We start from the raw sequence: 18,901 nt of genomic DNA, 5'->3' as shown, positions 1-18,901 counted from the left end.
CTACCAACAAAGCCGAGACTTTCCAAAACCCCAGACAGGCAGCAGTAAGTGAAGAACACATGCAGCCACAGAATTTCATAAATACCAATTTTATTTGCACAATGAATTTTTGGGCACATACCATAAAAGGCTAGGATTCAGACTAGCATGTGCCACACATGTATTAGGTAAGACTTGAGAGAGAAAAATAGTAAAAAAGTATATTACCTCCAGATTATGTCTAAATTACTAAAGAAAACCTGTTAACCTTGGTTCCAGAGACAAGCAGAAAAAAATGCCACAGAACTTTGTGTTTTCTGGCCTATAGGCTACCGTGCTATAAGGAAAAATTTAATGTACACCACAAGCAAATGAATTTACTAATTTTATTAATTTTTCTTATTACTAAGCCAAAATCTTGGTATTGACTTGTACACCAAAGACAGCATACAGCAGAAATAAGGCATATAGATTTGCTCATGTAAAAGTAAGGTGGTGTTCTACTTGGAGTCTGTCTTTAAGCCATTTTTTTCACAGATAGGACTGTTTCCTTGAGAGGGAAGAAAGATAAAAGTAGAACAGACATTTTTATGAAACAGCTTGAAATCTTTATGCATTATGAGACTGAAGACAACCTCCTTTTACACTAGGCCCAGTCACTTCTCTATACTTTTACTACCCTACTGCTAATTAGAGATTTATTCAGACTGACAAGCTTTTCATGATACAAGGTTTTAGCATTCAATACATATAACAACCTAAACCTAATCCTAATAAGTTGGTACTCTGTTTTAAGAAGGCATATCTATTTTTGTGTGCCAGATTACAAAATCAGTGGTAGTTTCAAAATATTTATTCAAACTTATCTTGGCTGTTTTTTGCCACCTAAGTAAAGTATCAATTCTCTTCTCTGAACTATTAATAACCAATATTCTTGCTCATCTATGTGAAAACAAGTAATGTTCACTCTCTTTCTGTCTTCTTCTGTGGCCAGCTGTGATGAACTCTGTTTTATTAATTTGCAGACTATGTTAACATTTTTTTTTATAGACTTCAAGTTAACATTTTCATCTTGTAACTCAAGACTTACTAATAAAAACGCTTTGCACCAACAATCAAGTTTCATAAACATGAGTTCAATACAAAAGCGAAAAAAAGCATACATTTGGACAAACTCTATAGGTCCTCTCTTGCCATTTATAAAAGATGATGATAAATAAATGAATTTTCTTATCACTTCGAAGAATCTTCTTCTGACCCTTATTAGCAACAACCAAACTACTTGTTGACAACTTTCTACAGGAGCACGTCTTAAAATGACCTTCTTTCTTAAAAAAAAAAAATCTTAAAGAATTTTAAGCAGAAAAAAGAACGGAAGAACTTCGAAATGCTGTATTTAAATTGTTACCCGTTCTGTTCTTCATTTGCAACTTTTTTTTTTTTAATATTTCCCCTTTTGTTGCTAGTTAATAAAACACTTATCTCTTCAAATCAGTTGTCTCGTTCTGTAACCATTCAACAGTAACCAGAAATTCTTGACTTAAAATTGATTAAAATTGCTCAATATGAATGACATTCCAAACAACATGACACTTCTGGAAAAGTGTAGGAAGAAAGCATATGAAAAGTTGGTTCAATCAGCAGAGAACTATTTACAAGAAATTATTCAACGCTTGTAAGTGAAGTAAAAAAATGAAGGAAGAACATATACCAGCGTAGTTTCGTAGTCTGTTGCGCTGCCTATACCTGTAGAGAACAGTACCATACTACAGCACGGTACCTAACTACATACCACACTGAAGACTGCAAACTTACATATAAACTATTATTCTGAAAGTGTCTGTGTACAAAGATCTTTACAGGTGCAATTAAGGCCATGTAATTCAATGAGACTATTCATCTGACAGCAACTTCTGCATTGCTTCCACAGAGAAATATGTTTTAGTGAACTGACTTACAACGTCATTGACGAGTTCACGCATATATGCGGACTTACATATAGAAATGTAGGAAGTTTAAAGGCTTACCAGTGCACTACCACTGCGGAGTCTCTCAGCTATAAATTCATCCATGAGGTCAGGAACATTTGTATTGCTACTGCCAATATCACTATCAATAGGGTGCAGCTTTTGACTCATGTCCTCTCTATTAGCTAAAAGCAAATGAACAACTGTATATAGTAAACAACACATCAAGACATTTTCAAAACAAAAGGTAAAAAAGGAAAAAACCCCTGCTAATTAACAGAAATTTAAAAAAAAAATCAAAATCGGCAAACATGCATTTTAAGAATTTCCCTCTTTTAAAGCAGATTCTACTTTAAGAATTAGTACGGCTTCTTCTTCCCACTAAGCAAGGGTTAGTCGATTTCCAGTACCACCTTTAAGAGCAAGAAGCTTATAGGTAAGCACTACTCAAAGTTGTTAATGCTTGCTTTAAGGATACAGCATGTATTCTTCCTCCATATCACAAAAAATAAGGACTAAATCCTAAAAATTTTATATGATTCCTACAGGCTCCTTCTTCATTGCATTCCTAATGAAAAGCAATGTAGTAGAAAAAGTAAACTAGGTTGTAATATGTAGTAATGACAAATGTCAACGTGGCACCGTATACAGTTAGTATAAATAGTGCAAAGAAAATCTTACGTAACAAAATTACATGCTAGTACATGGAATGAAAATTCAAACTCTGGATGGTCAATGGTTATGAACAATTAATTAAGTTCACTCATTTATCTGTGTTATATTTTGATATAACTATACTGTTCATATTTAACTGTGGCTGTTACACCTGACCATGATCTTCACCTTTAAAGTCTTGAAATTATTCCAGTTCATGTTTTCTCTATAAGAATTTTTCCCTCAGTGTCATCTCTCATGAGACCACAGTGTAGTTTATTCTAATATTGAGGCTCTGTTAAATGTTAGAGATTTAAAATAAAATGTACTTCTAAAATTAGTGCTTTCTAGATACCTCTTTTCCAGAAGTCTAGATTCTGCAGAGAAGCAAATCGCTTTTTTGAGACCCATGACAGTCACACTCTCATGGTGCTATGCTTACAAAGACTGCCCTCAGGTGGCATTAACATCTCGATGCAGGATGCATTACAGAATCCTCTGTTAATCATGCCAGCAAAACAATGGGAAAAAAGAAAACCTACATTACTGCTGAAAGTTAATTTATTGTTCATTTAAGGTTATTTAAGATGTGAACTAAGACAATGGATATTAGAGCGACAGCCGCCTTTTTTGATCAGTCCACAGAGGTCTCATAGTTAGCAGGAGAAGGACTATCATGAGACCTTCATGAACATCCACGATTCCAAGAAAAGAAAGCAATGAAAGATGTTGCCAAGATGTAACTGCATCCATTTTGATGAATGAATACAGAAAGGCCTACAGCACGTTTTGAAAAAGATTCAAACAAAACCTTATGATTAGAGTCATAGAGAACTGTCGTAATGAAATCATTCCAGTAACAGGAGATTTCTGTTTAAGACAATTTTTTAAAAATTACCTAAACTGACCTCCAAATGTAAATTTGAGGGGCTTTTTTGTTTTGGAGGAGGAAAAGGAGGAAGACGAGGAGGAGGAAGAAGAAAACACACTAAATGAACCAGAAATACAATTAGTTCAACCTAGCTGGTCAAGAGCCAGGTCCTTCTGACAAACAAACTACACTCAGAGTGGAATAGCACATTCTGATAAAATATGCACATGCCAATCATTCGGTAGGCTGAATTTTAAGGCTCTGCATGGTAGATGAAAATTCAAAACTCCCAAGGCTTAATCCTTTATTAGGTCATTTACTGTCTCTTCCTCTTCCCTAACCTGATGGTCTTCAGCAGCAAAGAGGTTCAACTAAATATCTTGAAAAGGGAAATTAGTAATTTAAAGTACATAAAAGTAACTTATGCTGGGAGAAAAATCAGCTGGCTGTAGGCGCATGCATAACCAAACAGGGAAAGCAGTGATCATCCCAAAGCCTTTTGATTGCTTATCAGAGCTTGCTTCAGTTGCATTAAGCCAAACTGGTGCTGCCTTTCTCCTTTTGCGCTCTGCACACTGTTAGTGCTCACCTGCAGCTTTCCTTCCAAAATAGCCCATTACATGACTGTACAGATCCCTCAGTGGAGCCTCTGCTGGCATTCTGTTCTGCCTCTGTGGGGAAACATTTGCCTTCGGCTTCGAAAGAGCATGTACAACAGTTTTATAAACACCACCCAGGGAGCCCTGCTGTTGCGCTGACTCCTGACCTGATGCTCTAAAAGCACTACGATTATGGAACTGATTAACTGCAATACCTTCTTTTTGCAACATGGCTGCTTGAGTTTCTGTAGATTCCTTAATTTGCTTGCTGCCAGCTGAAGCAGCATTGATTGCATCTAGAGGTCTATACATTCCAGGTCTAACCAGCTCCGTGACAGTTGATGAGCTGGTGCTTGCACTGGTACTGCTGGTGCTGCTACCACTACCGCTACTACTGAAGCCACTGAGTTTACGAAGTCTTGTTTTCCAAGCAGCCTCTTTGCTCTCAAGAGGATTGTAAAACTGAACCGATTCTGTAGATGGCCTAAAAGTAACATGAACGCTATTTCTTTTTTTAGCCGTTATTTTCATGATTTTGGCCCTATGAGTTACGGTTTCAGATATACTCCTTTTAGTTGGTGACAGTTTGCTTGTGCCTGTGATGTGAGGCATTTGAGGGTTAACTTGTGCTTTAGGAGGAATTTTCTTTGCATGCGTAACACGTGAGTTGGTTACTTTTTCATTAAACTGGGCACTTTTATGCTTTTCAGCTACCGCTGCTTCCACAGCTAAATCTACATCAGCTTCAGTGGCTGCTTGCCTGTACAGGTATCTCTTCCCTTCTTTGCTGCTAGGACTACTTGACCCATGATCGAACATGCTTTCATATTGTTTATCAATATTTAACTGTCTGGCTTTATCAAGTGCTTGATTTCTTGTAAAAATGTCTACTTGAGTAGGTGCAGGATTACTTATACAGCCACTTTGGTTTTGTTCTAGGTGCAGCTCTGTGTTATTGGCTTTTTCTGTAACAGTGATGCTATTCGTGCATTGACCGGTCTGATCTCTATTTTCTAATCCATCCAGTGGTAATCTATCATTCCTATTTACTGACGTAACAACTTCGTGAGCAGAAGCCTCACATTTATCTATCTCAAAGTTACCGCAAAGTTCTTCTTTTTCTTTAAGATATTCTCTCAGAGAGGAAAGGAGATCATCTTCACCTTCAAGGTCAACATACTGGCTTTGTTCAAAGGCTGTGTTTGCAAATTCTACTGGCCCTATTAAATGACAAAGATGGTCATAAATACTATCCCCAACTTCCAAGGAGGACTCTCTGCTATTTGTATCAGTGATATGGCTTTCAGTGGATCTATGCATTGAAGAGGTCTCAGTGGAACTCTGTAAGCTTGGAGCATGATGGGATGAACTGTCAATGACAGGAACTGCACCTTTGGCTCGTTCAACTGCGAATGGTTCCAGGATGTCAGAGGTGCTGCTGCTTCGTGGCAGTGGCTGTTCCTCATTTAATGCACCAAAAACTTCACTTGGAGCATCCTCACTCTGTGAAAAATGTCTGACTCGAGGTGGACGTGGAAGAATTTGAGCATCATCAATGTCTGTAGGAAAAAAGTATATGTAACATGCACTAAAATTTACATACAGAGACAACATTTATTTACCACTACATCCTAACTACATGACTTTAAAAGCCAGGAAAGTCCAGAGCCTTGTTTTCTTAAGTACAACAAAAATATTTTTTCCAAGTACTAGAGTGTTAAAAACATACGCACATAATATCCAGTACAGAATGTAATATAAATGAGTTAGACCATCAGAACACAGTTTTAAATGTTAACATGCATGAGAACAAACAGTGAGACCATGGAACGTTTGGAAATACAGTTAAAGCTAGGGCTGTGCCAATAAGTTCAATAATTCAACCAACATTATTCCAGCTAGCTTGTTCAGGAAATGGTTACCCGGAATACAAATTAGCGCAACGGTAGTACCATTCATGGAATTTACATCTTCAGAAAAATGCACAACTCCAAAAAGAACAAGTAAGTTTTCTGGAAAATTAGAATTGTCTATTGAAGTGGCAAACTATTACTTTTTTCATAACTTGTGTGAATATATATGAAGTATCAGAAAGAATACTATCATACAATTATGAATATTATGGCATATGTAATATAGTGTATACCTAAAGACTAAAGCTTTTAAATGACAGGGAAGAGCTGGCCCTCACCCTATAGGTGACTATACATAATGGATAATTTAAAGATATACCCTTTTTTCCTAGAAGGATGTTTTGTCTCTCATCTTTAAAATGTGAAACTAAATACTAAATGGAGGCTTACCTCCCTCTCTTCTTGCAGTTTTACTCAAGCAAGTGTGACATTCATGAGAATTACCAAATTAAGGACTCTGCTACTGAAAAGCATCCTGAAGCCTCACAACAGTTAACATTAGAGTAAAACCACTTTTGTTTATGAAAAGACCAGCACATTTGTTATGACCACGTACATCAGTGATTCCTTGTCTCCGCTGAGACTGCTAATATATTAGCATCAGTACGAATCATAGTTAACTGTAATGAAAGCTGCAGTTCCAACACAGGTCACCTAGGAATTGTACAGAATTATCTTCAGCCCACTTCACATCATCCACCAAAATAAAGAACCTTCACACCCCTCTTCAGATTTCCTGATACGTTATAGAACACTACATACCATCAAATCACCGGTGTAGGCAAGACTAAGTATCTCTTACAGACAATTGAACTAATTGCAAGAATTCGAGCTACCCCTTGCAGTCTTTTTATGGGACAGGCACTTAAACAGTAAGGTAGAAACAGCTTTCTCAGTTTTCTGTTGGTTACTTTTTGATAGAATCCCTTATTCCCCAGATTTATTTTTTACTACCTACTACTTTCAAAGTTGTAGATATGCTTTTAAAGTCAGGGATAAAAATAAAGAGCTTAAATGAACACCAACAAGAGTTGCTTGCCACAATAAACAGACTTACCTTGTTGTTCTATCTAGAGGGTTTTTCTTCAGGACTGCAATGGTGAATTTACTTAAAGTCAGCACAAAATTTAAGCCCCTTTCCCTCCCCTAAATCTGACGTGTTACTGCCAAAATAAATATTTCAAATTATTACTTCATAGATCTCTATACCTATTTCAGTAATACTTAATAGTGATAATCTGAAGTCACCTCAAAAACCTGTTTTAAAGTGCTCACACTTTTCTGAGAATGTTAGAGCTGGAGCTGAATTTTCTCATATTTTCCTTCTGAGCAAAGCATACAAACTGGAGGAATGAGATACATCTGTACTTAACTAAATGTACGTGTTGGAAGAAGACGAGAAGTGGTATTTCCTTGCTCAATTTTTCAGAGAAGTTAAAATTTGAAAATTAAAGTTTGGCCTGATACAAAGTTTACTGAACTGTACAGAAGCTATTAGAGAGGAAATAGAGGTGTCTATATTGGAAAAAGAGAGTAGACATCCAAGCTATTTCAGAAAATAAACATGAACTGGAAATCATCATATATGGCACAATTTATTATCCCTTTCCTCTCTCCTCAGCTTTGATAAGCAACAAATTTCTCATCGTTGTTCTTGTTCAACTTATCACTAACTATATGAAGTAACACCCTCTGAAATGAATGGTGTCTCTCTCTAGTTGGAACTGTTATTTCAAACTCTCTGTTGACTTAGGCAGAGATTATGCTTATATAGTCTCAAAGCTATTTCTTACAGCTGCAAAGATAGGACCATAGGATTCAGTCAAAAATATGTATGATAATGTTACATATGAGATTAATATATGCAACTACGATACACCGATCTCATCTTGAGCCCTCAACATGTATCTTTCATACCTTTTATAAACTCAAGCTTATCTAAAGCAGCGGCCTGAGGATTGCATACTGTGCATGCATGCAGTGAATATGATTGTCTAGGATGTTAAAAATTACTGGATGGAGAACTCCAAATGCACGCCAAGCAGCTCCACACATTGAAATAAATTTGGCTAGATTTATTTCAATGTTGATCCAGTATTAATTTTAGGTGCTTACGTATGCATGACTAGCACATACAAGTACACAAACATTTTCAAACAAACCTGTAGTGCTTGTGCCAATAGAGAATTCTTTTTTGTAGAACAGAGGAAGAAATTAAGGAAATGAAAAATATACTGTTATTGCAATATCAGCACTGAAAATACAGCCAACGTTTAAAAACCCAAACAAACAGCTCCTTCACCCTTACACGCAGGCATATAGTCAAACTGGGACACCATCAATTCCTAAGGAGTTTTCACAAACTATGTTGCAATTGTGCGCCAGAAGGCTGTGTATCTGACACACTGCATGTACTTAGGAGAAACGCTGGCCTGGTTCCTAATATGTTGCAGTGAGGAAGAGATTGAAATTGCTAGTTCTAGCCAATCTCGCCCAATCACAACTCTCCTGAAATCAACCTTACCTCTCCTTTTTCTGCTACAAGGCAGAAAGAAAAGGTAGTTTTTCAGCATCAAGTGGGAGATAAACATGCTAAAACACAAACTCAGGGAGAGACACGTTCTGGCAAGACAACACGAGTGCAAGCAGAAGATTCCACGTAACATTGGGACAGGATTATATTTAATCATGGCAAATTAGTTCAGAAAGTGGAGAAAAAATAACATGGTTTGCTTCTCAGCTTTCATTTTGATTCTTTTCTAAGAACACGCTCATTCTGTGAGTTTCTGGGATTAAAGAATAATTACAGCCATATTGGCATTACAATTATGATTTCTTTATATTTCATCTTAAGGATTACTTACTGATTAGGGAGCAACGTTATAAAGGCATAATATACATCTCCCTTTCATGTTAATACTTCCTTTGATTCTTTCAGTCCCAGTGCATAAGGATAAAATGTCCCACCTGCAATTCATTAGACTGCCATTGTGGCCCATTGCTTCCAGGAATCTTGCCTACATCTCACCGACACTTTTTTTCACAAGTGCTCTTGTACCTGAAAATCCTCAATAGGAGCAGGAATGAATCATTATTTTGCTAGTTATCCTATAAACATGTAAGACTGGATTTCCTATGATTCTAACAGGTTAAAAGAAAAGTTCTTTTTAGAAATATTGCAGATTTGCAACAATTGCACTATATCGAATCACTTTACTAACTAAACATCTTAAAGCATAAATCTCCACTTCCACTTTCTGGATCTTATTTGAAAAGTTGCAAATATTCTGCACATGGAAATACAGCATAACGTAGAAACTACATGAAGAAATTTACAGTCTTAGGAAAAGCATCCTCTACGATGCTAGATGAGCTCTTGCAATAAATTTTGTTAATCTACTGACTGATCTTCAAGCAGAAACATTATGTCTCAATAAATAACAAATTATAGTGGGGTATTCCACCTTCCTCTTGAAAATTAATATACTGTACTGTACAGAAGGTAAAGGTTTTGGCATAAATGCTTTCTTTTGGACCACCCATCAAGATTCACCAGTGTTCAGTGAGTCAGTCTTTCAATGAGGAGTTTCACAGCTAAAAAGGAGCTGAATACTACTTCTGAAAACTTCAGATTAGGGCATCCTACTCTTCTGGAATCATTTGAAATATCCTCTCCCTCAAGTTGTGTTGGATCTGAAAGTCAGTTTGGATAACAGGGATATTCATATAATAATGAAATAAGAGGAAGGGCTGTCACAGCAAACTAAACATCATTCATTACCTAAAGCACACTTATGATAGAAACAATTTCATTACTTCCCAAATTACATGCTGTACATCTGGACATAGAAGGCTCTCAGAAAATAATATATTTACTGTAAGAAAAAAAGGCAAGGAAAATGATAAAGCTCCATGTTTAAAAAAAAAGAAAGAATAAAGAGAGCGCGCAATAAAAAATGCCGAAAATTAAAAGAGCAAAGTGCACTCTGATCCAGTGGATAGTTTTTCCCTTACTCTGCTACTTCCCCATCAACACTCTAATGGTTTGCTTTCCTTCACTAGAGCTTTTTAGTTTTCTGGCAATGTTCAAGATTCTTGGGCACATCATGAAGCTGTTTTAACACCCATCTGTTGGAGAAGACACCAAAACCAGGAAACGGCTAGGACTTTTTCTATGTTAGAAGTGCAAATGTCTGTAAAATTATTTAACTTTTAAGAATTACATTGGTCACGCAGTTTTTGTATCAGATGAGTATCAACAGAAAGGATAATAGCAAGAGAGCCATCAGGTTTGGGACACATTAGAAGAAAGATGCAAGCCAGGACTTTTCAGAAACATGGATGATAAAATTGACTGCAAAAGCACTTTTGCCTTCTTTAATACAGGATAATTAAGTATCAGTTACTATGTACAAAATAGTTCACTGTGGAAGCTCGTTCCCTTCTGCAGGTGTTCTTAAGATCTTCATTAAGAATTGACTATTTCCAACAATGTTATGGCCAGGCAAGATCTATTTCCTAAAGGTTGTTCATGTATCATTCCTGTAAGAAACTCTATCTTCTAAGTTCTAATAATTTGTATCTCAGAAGAGATATCCTTTGCACTCATATGTTTATTATTTTATTAAACATAATTTGTATTTTATTATGCTTTGTTTGTGGTGTCAAGATTTGCATTCAAATACTTTACAATTTTTCATTGTGAAAGTCTGGTATCTCTAGAGTGTGTTCCTTGAACCTTCCTGATTCTCCATTTATGTTTTCTGATCGAATACTAAGGCGCCACGTTTCTGTTTCACAACAAGAAGACTTAATCTTGGACACACATCAAAATACAATTATGAAAACACAGTTCTTGATACTTCTTGGGTAAAAGGCAGGCAGGAGAGACAGAAAAGAAAAAAAAAAAAGAACATATCCTCCATAAAAAAATTACTGCCATTAAGTCCTTATATTTGTACACAGTTTTGACTATATATATATATATATAGGCCTCCCACTGTGCTTTCATTTTTTTTTTTTTCACTCATTGAGACAAAGGCGTAATATGATTGTCAGCCTTACAAGCTACTAATTTACACCTATGTAATAGCTGGAGCAAGGAAAAAAAAATAACACTATCTGTAAACTTTCATGCATGCATTTTTAAAATCTGTGCTAATTCTAGTTGCTGAACCTATTTGTTCAAAGAAAATTATCCAAAGAAAGCTACTGTCAAACTTGTAGCCAACCACCCTGCTGGACCAAACACAATGTTGAGGAAAACTACAAAAAAGTGGATCATTTGGAAAACACCACCAAAACACAGCACTTCAGAACTCCAAACTGCATAATTTTTTTATGTTTTTCTATATTAATGAAAAACACTCATACTATAAAGTGTATTATATGATACCATATACTTCAGATATTCTTTTTTCATGGGAGCTAAAGTATTTCATTATCATGGTTGTCTGTACAACATCTACGACACTGAATTCAAAAATTTACATAGAAAGATGTAAATGGCAAGTCAAAGTAAAATTATGTTCTTCCTTTTCCTCCCTCACTCATCACAAATAAAAACTTTAGATTAGCTGTACTTTCTGGTAGACAGATGCTATATCACTGCTTACCAATGAATTGAAAAAGCAAGAGATTTCTCTAATTTTCGCTTTTATGATAGTAAACATTGGCACAGCACTAACTTCCAACAGTTCCAGAATGAATTGCAAAATAGCATGGTATTTTACATAACTCAAAATATCATTCTTAATCTCTTCCCCTCTCCCCCCATCCCCCAAGTACTTTTACTTTGCAAAATTTAATGATTTAGCAGAATTTGAAAGCAGAAGGTTTAAAAAAGTGATAAAGGGGGTGCAGAAATTAGCAGAGGTGGCACTACCTGAAAGCTCATCAGAAAGGGGAGTGAGAACAATATCAGGCAAGAAGGGTTTGGAAGTATGGATCAGAACAGGAGCACTTTTAGCACTGCGTATATAGGCCGATGGCAGAGCACATTCACCAATGGATCGGCTTCTCATGGCTTTAAAAAGGAAAAGAAAGAAGTGGGGAAGGAAAAAAGAAGAGTGACTATAATGAAAGGCTTGTGTCACAGAAAAAGCAGCAACAGAGAAAACAAAGATAAAAAGGAAGAAAATTCAAAAATTAAAACATTTCAGCACGGCAGATATTGGCAGAGCTGTAAGAAAGAAAAAAATCAGTGGACACATAAGACATTTTGAGTTTTTAACTTTTATGTAAAGCAGCAACAATGCCTTTATTACGACGATTACAGAGATTTTGCATTCAAAATCAGGAAACTAATTAACACTTTTTTTCCCATTGCATCAGGGGTTGAAAAATCAAGGTTAAAGTCACTCCACAAGCACTCAGAACTTGAAATTTTTTAACAGAAAAAACAACTTACACTACATTTGCATTTTTCTAGTTTCGTTTGGTTTACTCCTGAAAAAGTATCTCTGAATTTTACACATACCCATACTCTTGAATTCAAGATTCTCCAAAAGAGATTCAAAAGCATAAGGAGAAAATGACCAATTCTGTGTGGAGAAATTTGCAATACAACTTGTTATAGTTCCGCATTAAAAATGAAGTGACTGAAGTGAAATGGTTTGACAATAAAAAGCATTAAATTGTTTCTTATCCATAGGGTCTGGCTTTTAATCGATACTGGATAAATTTTACTAAACTGATCCTAATTCACCTTTTCTATATCTCACCTCCTGCAACAGTCCTACAGAACGGAAAACTTACATAGGAATTGTGGCATCAGGATCAAGGTTATATCTGCAGCTTTTCCAATAGATTTAAAATGAATCTGTATGACATTTGTTTTCCTTTGTCAGAGTAAGACATAGCAAGAACCGATATTGCATTCAATCTCAAAGTACACTTTAAGTTTCTCAAAAAGTAATATTAATTGTTTCAAGCAGCTTCCTTTTCAAACTGTTGCAAATTTGATAACTTGTTTTAAAAGAGTTGCTGATAAACTTCTTTTAAGGAAACTTCAGTGCATCTTACATAAATGCTGTCAGTACAATATTTAGTCTTTGAATTTTTCTATATATATTTTCAAAACAACATGGAATAGAGACTTAGAATCTTAGTGCTCCTGATCTGTATGGGAATCAGAAATACATGAATGGAGTGCAGTGAAAGCTGAGCACATCACACTTCTCAATCAGGTTAAAGAATTGTCCCTAACAGCAACATGCAGATAACTTGGGTAGGTCAATGTACACAGAGCAGAAAACACATTTGACAAATGTAGCACAACTTAAGTGGAGTCTTAACATCAGTTTGAAAAAACAATTCAGAAAGACAAATGTTTTAAGACTGAAGCCACTCTCTATTAAACTTCGTTTATAAGACAGAAACCAGTTTTTTTTAAAAAGGCAATTATGTGCAAGGCTTTAACATCTCTTTGTTTAAGAGATAGAAAAATAAAATTCAGGATACAGTCACAGATGCATTACATTCATCATTGTGCATCTTAAAATGAATGTAGGCAAGAGAAAAAATAACAAGCTACATAGTAAATCTTAAGGGTCTTTTCCAACCTAAATGATTCTACAATTCTAAATAAACCAAGCTTTTGAGATTGGATACTGTATTGATTACAAATCTTAACATGAAGTGTCCCTTGTAATTGACTGGATCTTTTCCACCATATTAGATTGATACTGGGGTGGGGAGGGGGGGCAGAACAACCCATTTACAATTTGGAAGATGGAAATTTTACAGAAATTTTTGAAGGAAAAATTGCAGTGTACTATTATTGAAAGAGGAATTAACTTTGAGATGCTGTAAGAGGCAAATGTGATCTCAGTAAATTATTATTTTAAATAAGATATGTCACATTCAATTAAGTAGTTAAGTAGAGGCAGACTTAATACCAGAATGTGGACTACAGATTTGACAGTTTATTACCTTCCACTGTTGTCTATAGACAAAAGCAGAACAATAGATTAGTAAATTCCTTCTGATCTGGTACTTTTATAGGACTGGAATCTGCTACCTAAGCCACAAATTCTGTATCTAGCCCTATAGAAGATTTTTCAACCCATATGCATATCATGTTTAAAGGCCCTTTTCCAAAAATTACTTTACATAAGTTCAGGCTAAAAATGTACACACTGCATATCAGAAAAGCTGTGATTTTTATTTGAGTAACACACACACAAATTTGGTGCAGCAATAAATGTATGCTGGCATGAGGATGGCTCAAAAAATAGAGGTGCAGAGATGTACACAAAATGTGTACAACATAAAACAGATGGAAAAGAAACCCCAGCTTTTTCTTACCATAAAATATTCAACATGCACATCCCCCCTACTCAGATATAAAGAGTATATTACTCACAATCAAAGGAAATATACTATATACGAGATATCATGCAACAAGTCTGACTCAATTCCAGACTTAGCTCGGGGAGCTAATGTTAAACTGAAGGAGAAGATCTGACCAGCAAAATATTCTACAGAAAATTTTACTTATTGTGACTATAAACCATTTTTTTTATTAAGTGACCCTGTATTAACTGGCACAGATTAAGAAGCATCTGAACAGCTCTCTTAGCAAACCTGAGAGACAATAACAAGCAACTGTTCGCAGACAGTTAAGACATACGCTTTTGTAACATATCCTTCATTAACATTTTAAAAAACTGAAGGGTTTGGGACTCTGGCTCTGGCAACTCTTTTGGGGCTTTTCATCTTTTAAAATCATCCTACTAATGCTGTCATGCTTGTCCACAGATGGTATGCTACAATGTGAATAGAGCTGAAATTTTAACTGGTTACAGTAATAGAAACTTGGCTTATTAATATCAAATATGTTCAATAATTGGAGGAAAGGAACAAAAACATGGAAGCTAAAGTACAGTGAAACTAAAATTAGATTGGTTTGCTGCTAACCAGGCTAATATATAGCTTGATTAGGATAAATTTCAGTCATTTTAGGGCTAACATCATATAAATAGCCATCTTTCAAATAGCAGCAAAATAAAACAATTAATAAATTGACCAAACAACATAACCTTCTGACAGAATATCTGAAATATTAACAATTTGGGAAGGAGAAATTTTAACATGAGCTTTACCTTGTTAAGACAATTAAGATTTAAAACAAAACCACCACAACAGTTAATCACAGACTATCTACAGAGAAGCAGAAATTACATTTAAAGTATCTGTTATTCATAAGGAAAACTTCAGTCAAACTAGGTGCTGTCAGCATGACAATCAGGAAAAGCTGTGTAGCATTTGAATGCATGAAAAAGACAGGAAATTTTGGAGTAGTGACTTCATTTTCTCACATGTCTGTACTGTTTATAGAACAATTAACTCTCCCATGCCAACAAAAGCCTTATGAGAAAACACATTTTTAAAATGGAGAATTTTGAAGAACATGAAAATTAAAACTTTGGCCAAATAAGCTCTGTGACTTAAAAGAGTTAATTGCAAATATTTCTGGAAAGAGAAAGAAAATGTTAATCTCTGAAAAGCTAACAAAATTATATATTCAACTGCCAATATGCATCATGGGTTTCTAAACTGTCAGAATGTACCTGCTTCCAAGAAGTATCAGTGAAGCAAGAACACACAATGACCGAAGCCACTACTGCTACAGAGATAGTAAAAAAGCAAGACACATTCCTTAAAAAGTTATTTTTTTAAATAAAAAAGTAAAATCAGCTTAGTTTTCCTTCACATAAAGGATAGCACTGAGATCATCAAGATGAGACAGCAAAGAAATTTGTAGTCCAGTTCATGTTAAGATATTCTAAACAAATCATGCGAACATAAATGAGTCTTCTTTTGAGCAATCCACCTAAAACACTGTTTAGCATCACTCATTTCTAACACAAAGAAGAGTATCTGCAAGTAATGAAGTTGAAAAATAGATGACTTCGGAAATGGAGAATTGCACACATACGGGCCAATCGTTCATTAATGCAAGATTCAGGGTATAGTAAAAGACAACACATTTTATAAACTATGCAGATATATACATATTTCTCACGCTTTTCTTTGCACAGTTGGAAAACACTCAACCTATTTTGTGCACAGTTTATGAAAACATGTACTTAAAAAGCCTTCTATTACCCACCTATCCATACCATTGCTCAAACCATTCCAGCTTTTTTCTCTTTCATATACATGCAACAGTATTATTTTTCCAATCCAGCTTAAGCATGTTATCAAACTTATTAAGAATTAATACATCAACTGCATTACTTTAATTTGCAGTAACTGTAATTCTAGTAACCACAAGGTATTCAGCTATCCTAAAGCACATAAGGCTGCATAATTTACACATTTAACTAATTATTATAAATAGTATACTTTTGTGGAAAGAAGTTACCCACATCACTACAGAAGTCAATTATTAATTCATTACCCTTTCTCAAATGTCACTTATATCAGCTTTTACAGATACGTACCAACTGTTTTCTGCCGTACTATGCTTCTTGCCTTTTCTGTTCCTGGAGAGCCAGTGGTTGTAGCGCTGCGTTGTCTCATTGGTGCTTGTCCAGGCTGATCACGGCTCCAGCCTCTAGAAAAAGACTTATCAACGGAAGATTTTGGGAATTCATGCCCAACTCCTGCAAAAATAGAATTGCAAATCTATTCATTTCTATTCTGGTATCACCAGATATTTGTAGTTGTGTTTTTTCAGAGAGTTTTAAAGTTGGATAGAATAAATTATGTTATCAAAGCAAGTATAATTTTAAAAGCTAAACAGCTCATTACTGGTTTTTAAATATATAAACCCACTCAGCCAGCATGAACACTGAGAGGGATACTCAAACTTTTTCAGAAGCATTGGTGCTATTAAACTATTGTGATTTTCTTTTCTGACCAATCAAGAGCAAAACCACAAGAAAACTGAGTTTACAAGGTTGTAGCCTGATAAAAATGTGTAACTATAGACACTTTTCCTTTGCTGTTCCTATTAGGCAAGACACACGAAATCATTCATTACAGACCATTAATATTGTAGGTTTTTTCCCAAATAATTTCATGACATTTGAGGAACATGAAATAAAGATGATAAAATATTTAAACACTAAATACAAAAGCAAAAAAATGGGATGATGGGCTCAGAGAACAAGGCTCTCTGGAAATTGACAAAAAAATACTATACTAAGATTAAGAAAAGATAGAACAATTTCAGATTTGACATTTATATTGAAGTAAATAAAGCTCATATGAGGAGCTATCAAAAACAACTGTATGTAAAAAAACAAGTGATCTGAAGAATATTTGCAATGTCTTTCCTTATCCACATTGAACTCAAATAATCCAAAATTATACTTGATAAACAATTACAGTCATTAAAAGGGCATCTTCTTGGAAAGTGAGCCCTAGGACCACATGTTCGTTACTATTAGCGAATTAACAGGGCCAAAGAAATTTGGCATAATTTGCATGATATTTATTACTTCCAAAGCTGGAGTTAACTCTGCAAGTCAGATTTAACAAGGGAGGCTTTCTCCGGAACTCTGTTACTGAAGGCTAACATAAACTCTTCTCATGTGGCTCTGTATGGGTGATGCCAATGATTCAAAATGGATTTTAAGCCTATATTCAAATAACTATACACATTCTTATCTCACTTCAGACTACTGGTTTTTTTTATGCTGTGTCTTTTGCAAGAAAAAGAAGAAAGCTGTATAGCATAGGAAAACAAAAATGCATGGTCTGGAACAACCTCTCAGGGTCAACTAGAGAAATGTATTTTTGTCCAGTTGTCACACACCAGAAGAGCAAAACAAAAGTGTGAATAATGCCTTTGCCCAAGATGAGAAATTTGGAAGCATGTGAAATGTTTTTAGCAAAAAGCAGCCTAAAGGAACATCCCCTTTAAGAGACGGAAATGAACATAGATTACTTCTCACTGACAAACCCTAGGATATTGTAAGAAGTACCTCACCTCAGGTTTGACTGGAGAACCACATCCATCAGAACACAGAGAGATTAAAAAGTAGACTAAAAATTACACTTTTTTCCCATCTTTATTACTCACCCTAAATATAATCCTGCCTCTCACTATTAGATCTCAAAGCACTTTTTAAAGGAGAACAGTATTGTTACCCATGTTTTACAGAAGTGGAAACAAAGACAGAAGTGATTGCTCATGGTCACATGCAGAAAGTCTCTGATCTAGGAAGAAAATCCAGGTTTCACAGCTCTCAATCCAGCACTCTATCCAGGAGGACAGACTTCCTATCCCTTAACAATCCCAGAACTGTACCATTATAAGCAAGCAGCCACCTCCTCTCCCCATATTATGTCCTATACAGTATTTCCTGCGTTGTTTAGGAATCAGTTTAAAAACTACTACCATTCATATGTATTATTAAAAGTATCCTTTCTCTTAAATAGTCCAACAAGGTCACTTTGACAAAATCTGTCTTCACCATGGCTTAGTGATGAATTAGAACCCAAACAAAACTATGTTCATCTTACATTTCCTCTTTAAACAACATTCATTGGATTTCAGGATCAATATTCCAACTGTGCTTGCAATAGCCACTTGCTAGCTAGCTAATTTTTATCGGACCTGTAATCTTTATTACTTGCAAGAAGTTCTGATTGGGACTCAACTATTTAATTGCTTTGATAAAAGGAGAAAGGCATAACCCACTACAGCATAACATTTTAGGTTAAATTCAACACACCTTTAAGAACAACATTCCATATATGCCTAACTATTTGCAGGACTGAATCTTCCCTTGCCCAGGGAAGTGGTTGAGTCTCCATCCCTGGAGGTATTTAAAAGAAGGGTAGACGTGGTGCTCGAGGACATGGTTTAGTGGTGGACTCAGCAGTGATAGGTTAACGGTCAGACTCGATGATCTTAAGGGTCTTTTCCAACCTTAACGATTCTATGATTCTATTTTAGGTGGA

General features: G+C 35.4%; 1 protein-coding gene across 7 annotated transcripts in view; it reads right to left on the bottom strand.

The window, feature by feature from the left end:
* Positions 1–18,901, bottom strand: part of RALGAPA1 (Ral GTPase activating protein catalytic subunit alpha 1) — a 138,336-nt gene that overhangs the window by 82,415 nt on the left and 37,020 nt on the right. For 5 of the 7 annotated variants that reach the window (XM_082318766.1, XM_082318767.1, XM_082318770.1 and 2 more), the window contains 3 exons: positions 16,432–16,593; positions 4,061–5,629; positions 2,007–2,131 (listed from right to left, as the gene is read on the bottom strand). In XM_082318766.1, the coding sequence (XP_082174892.1) occupies positions 2,007–2,131; positions 4,061–5,629; positions 16,432–16,593 (1,856 nt within the window). The remainder of the gene's footprint in view (positions 1–2,006; positions 2,132–4,060; positions 5,630–16,431; positions 16,594–18,901) is intronic. The other 2 variants (XM_082318768.1, XM_082318772.1) reach the window with 2 other exon arrangements.

The sequence above is a fragment of the Platalea leucorodia genome, assembly GCF_965183815.1.
Source record: "Platalea leucorodia genome assembly, chromosome: 7".
In the NCBI taxonomy this organism is placed as follows: Eukaryota; Metazoa; Chordata; class Aves; order Pelecaniformes; family Threskiornithidae; genus Platalea; species Platalea leucorodia.
This window is presented reverse-complemented; position numbering and strand designations above follow the sequence as displayed.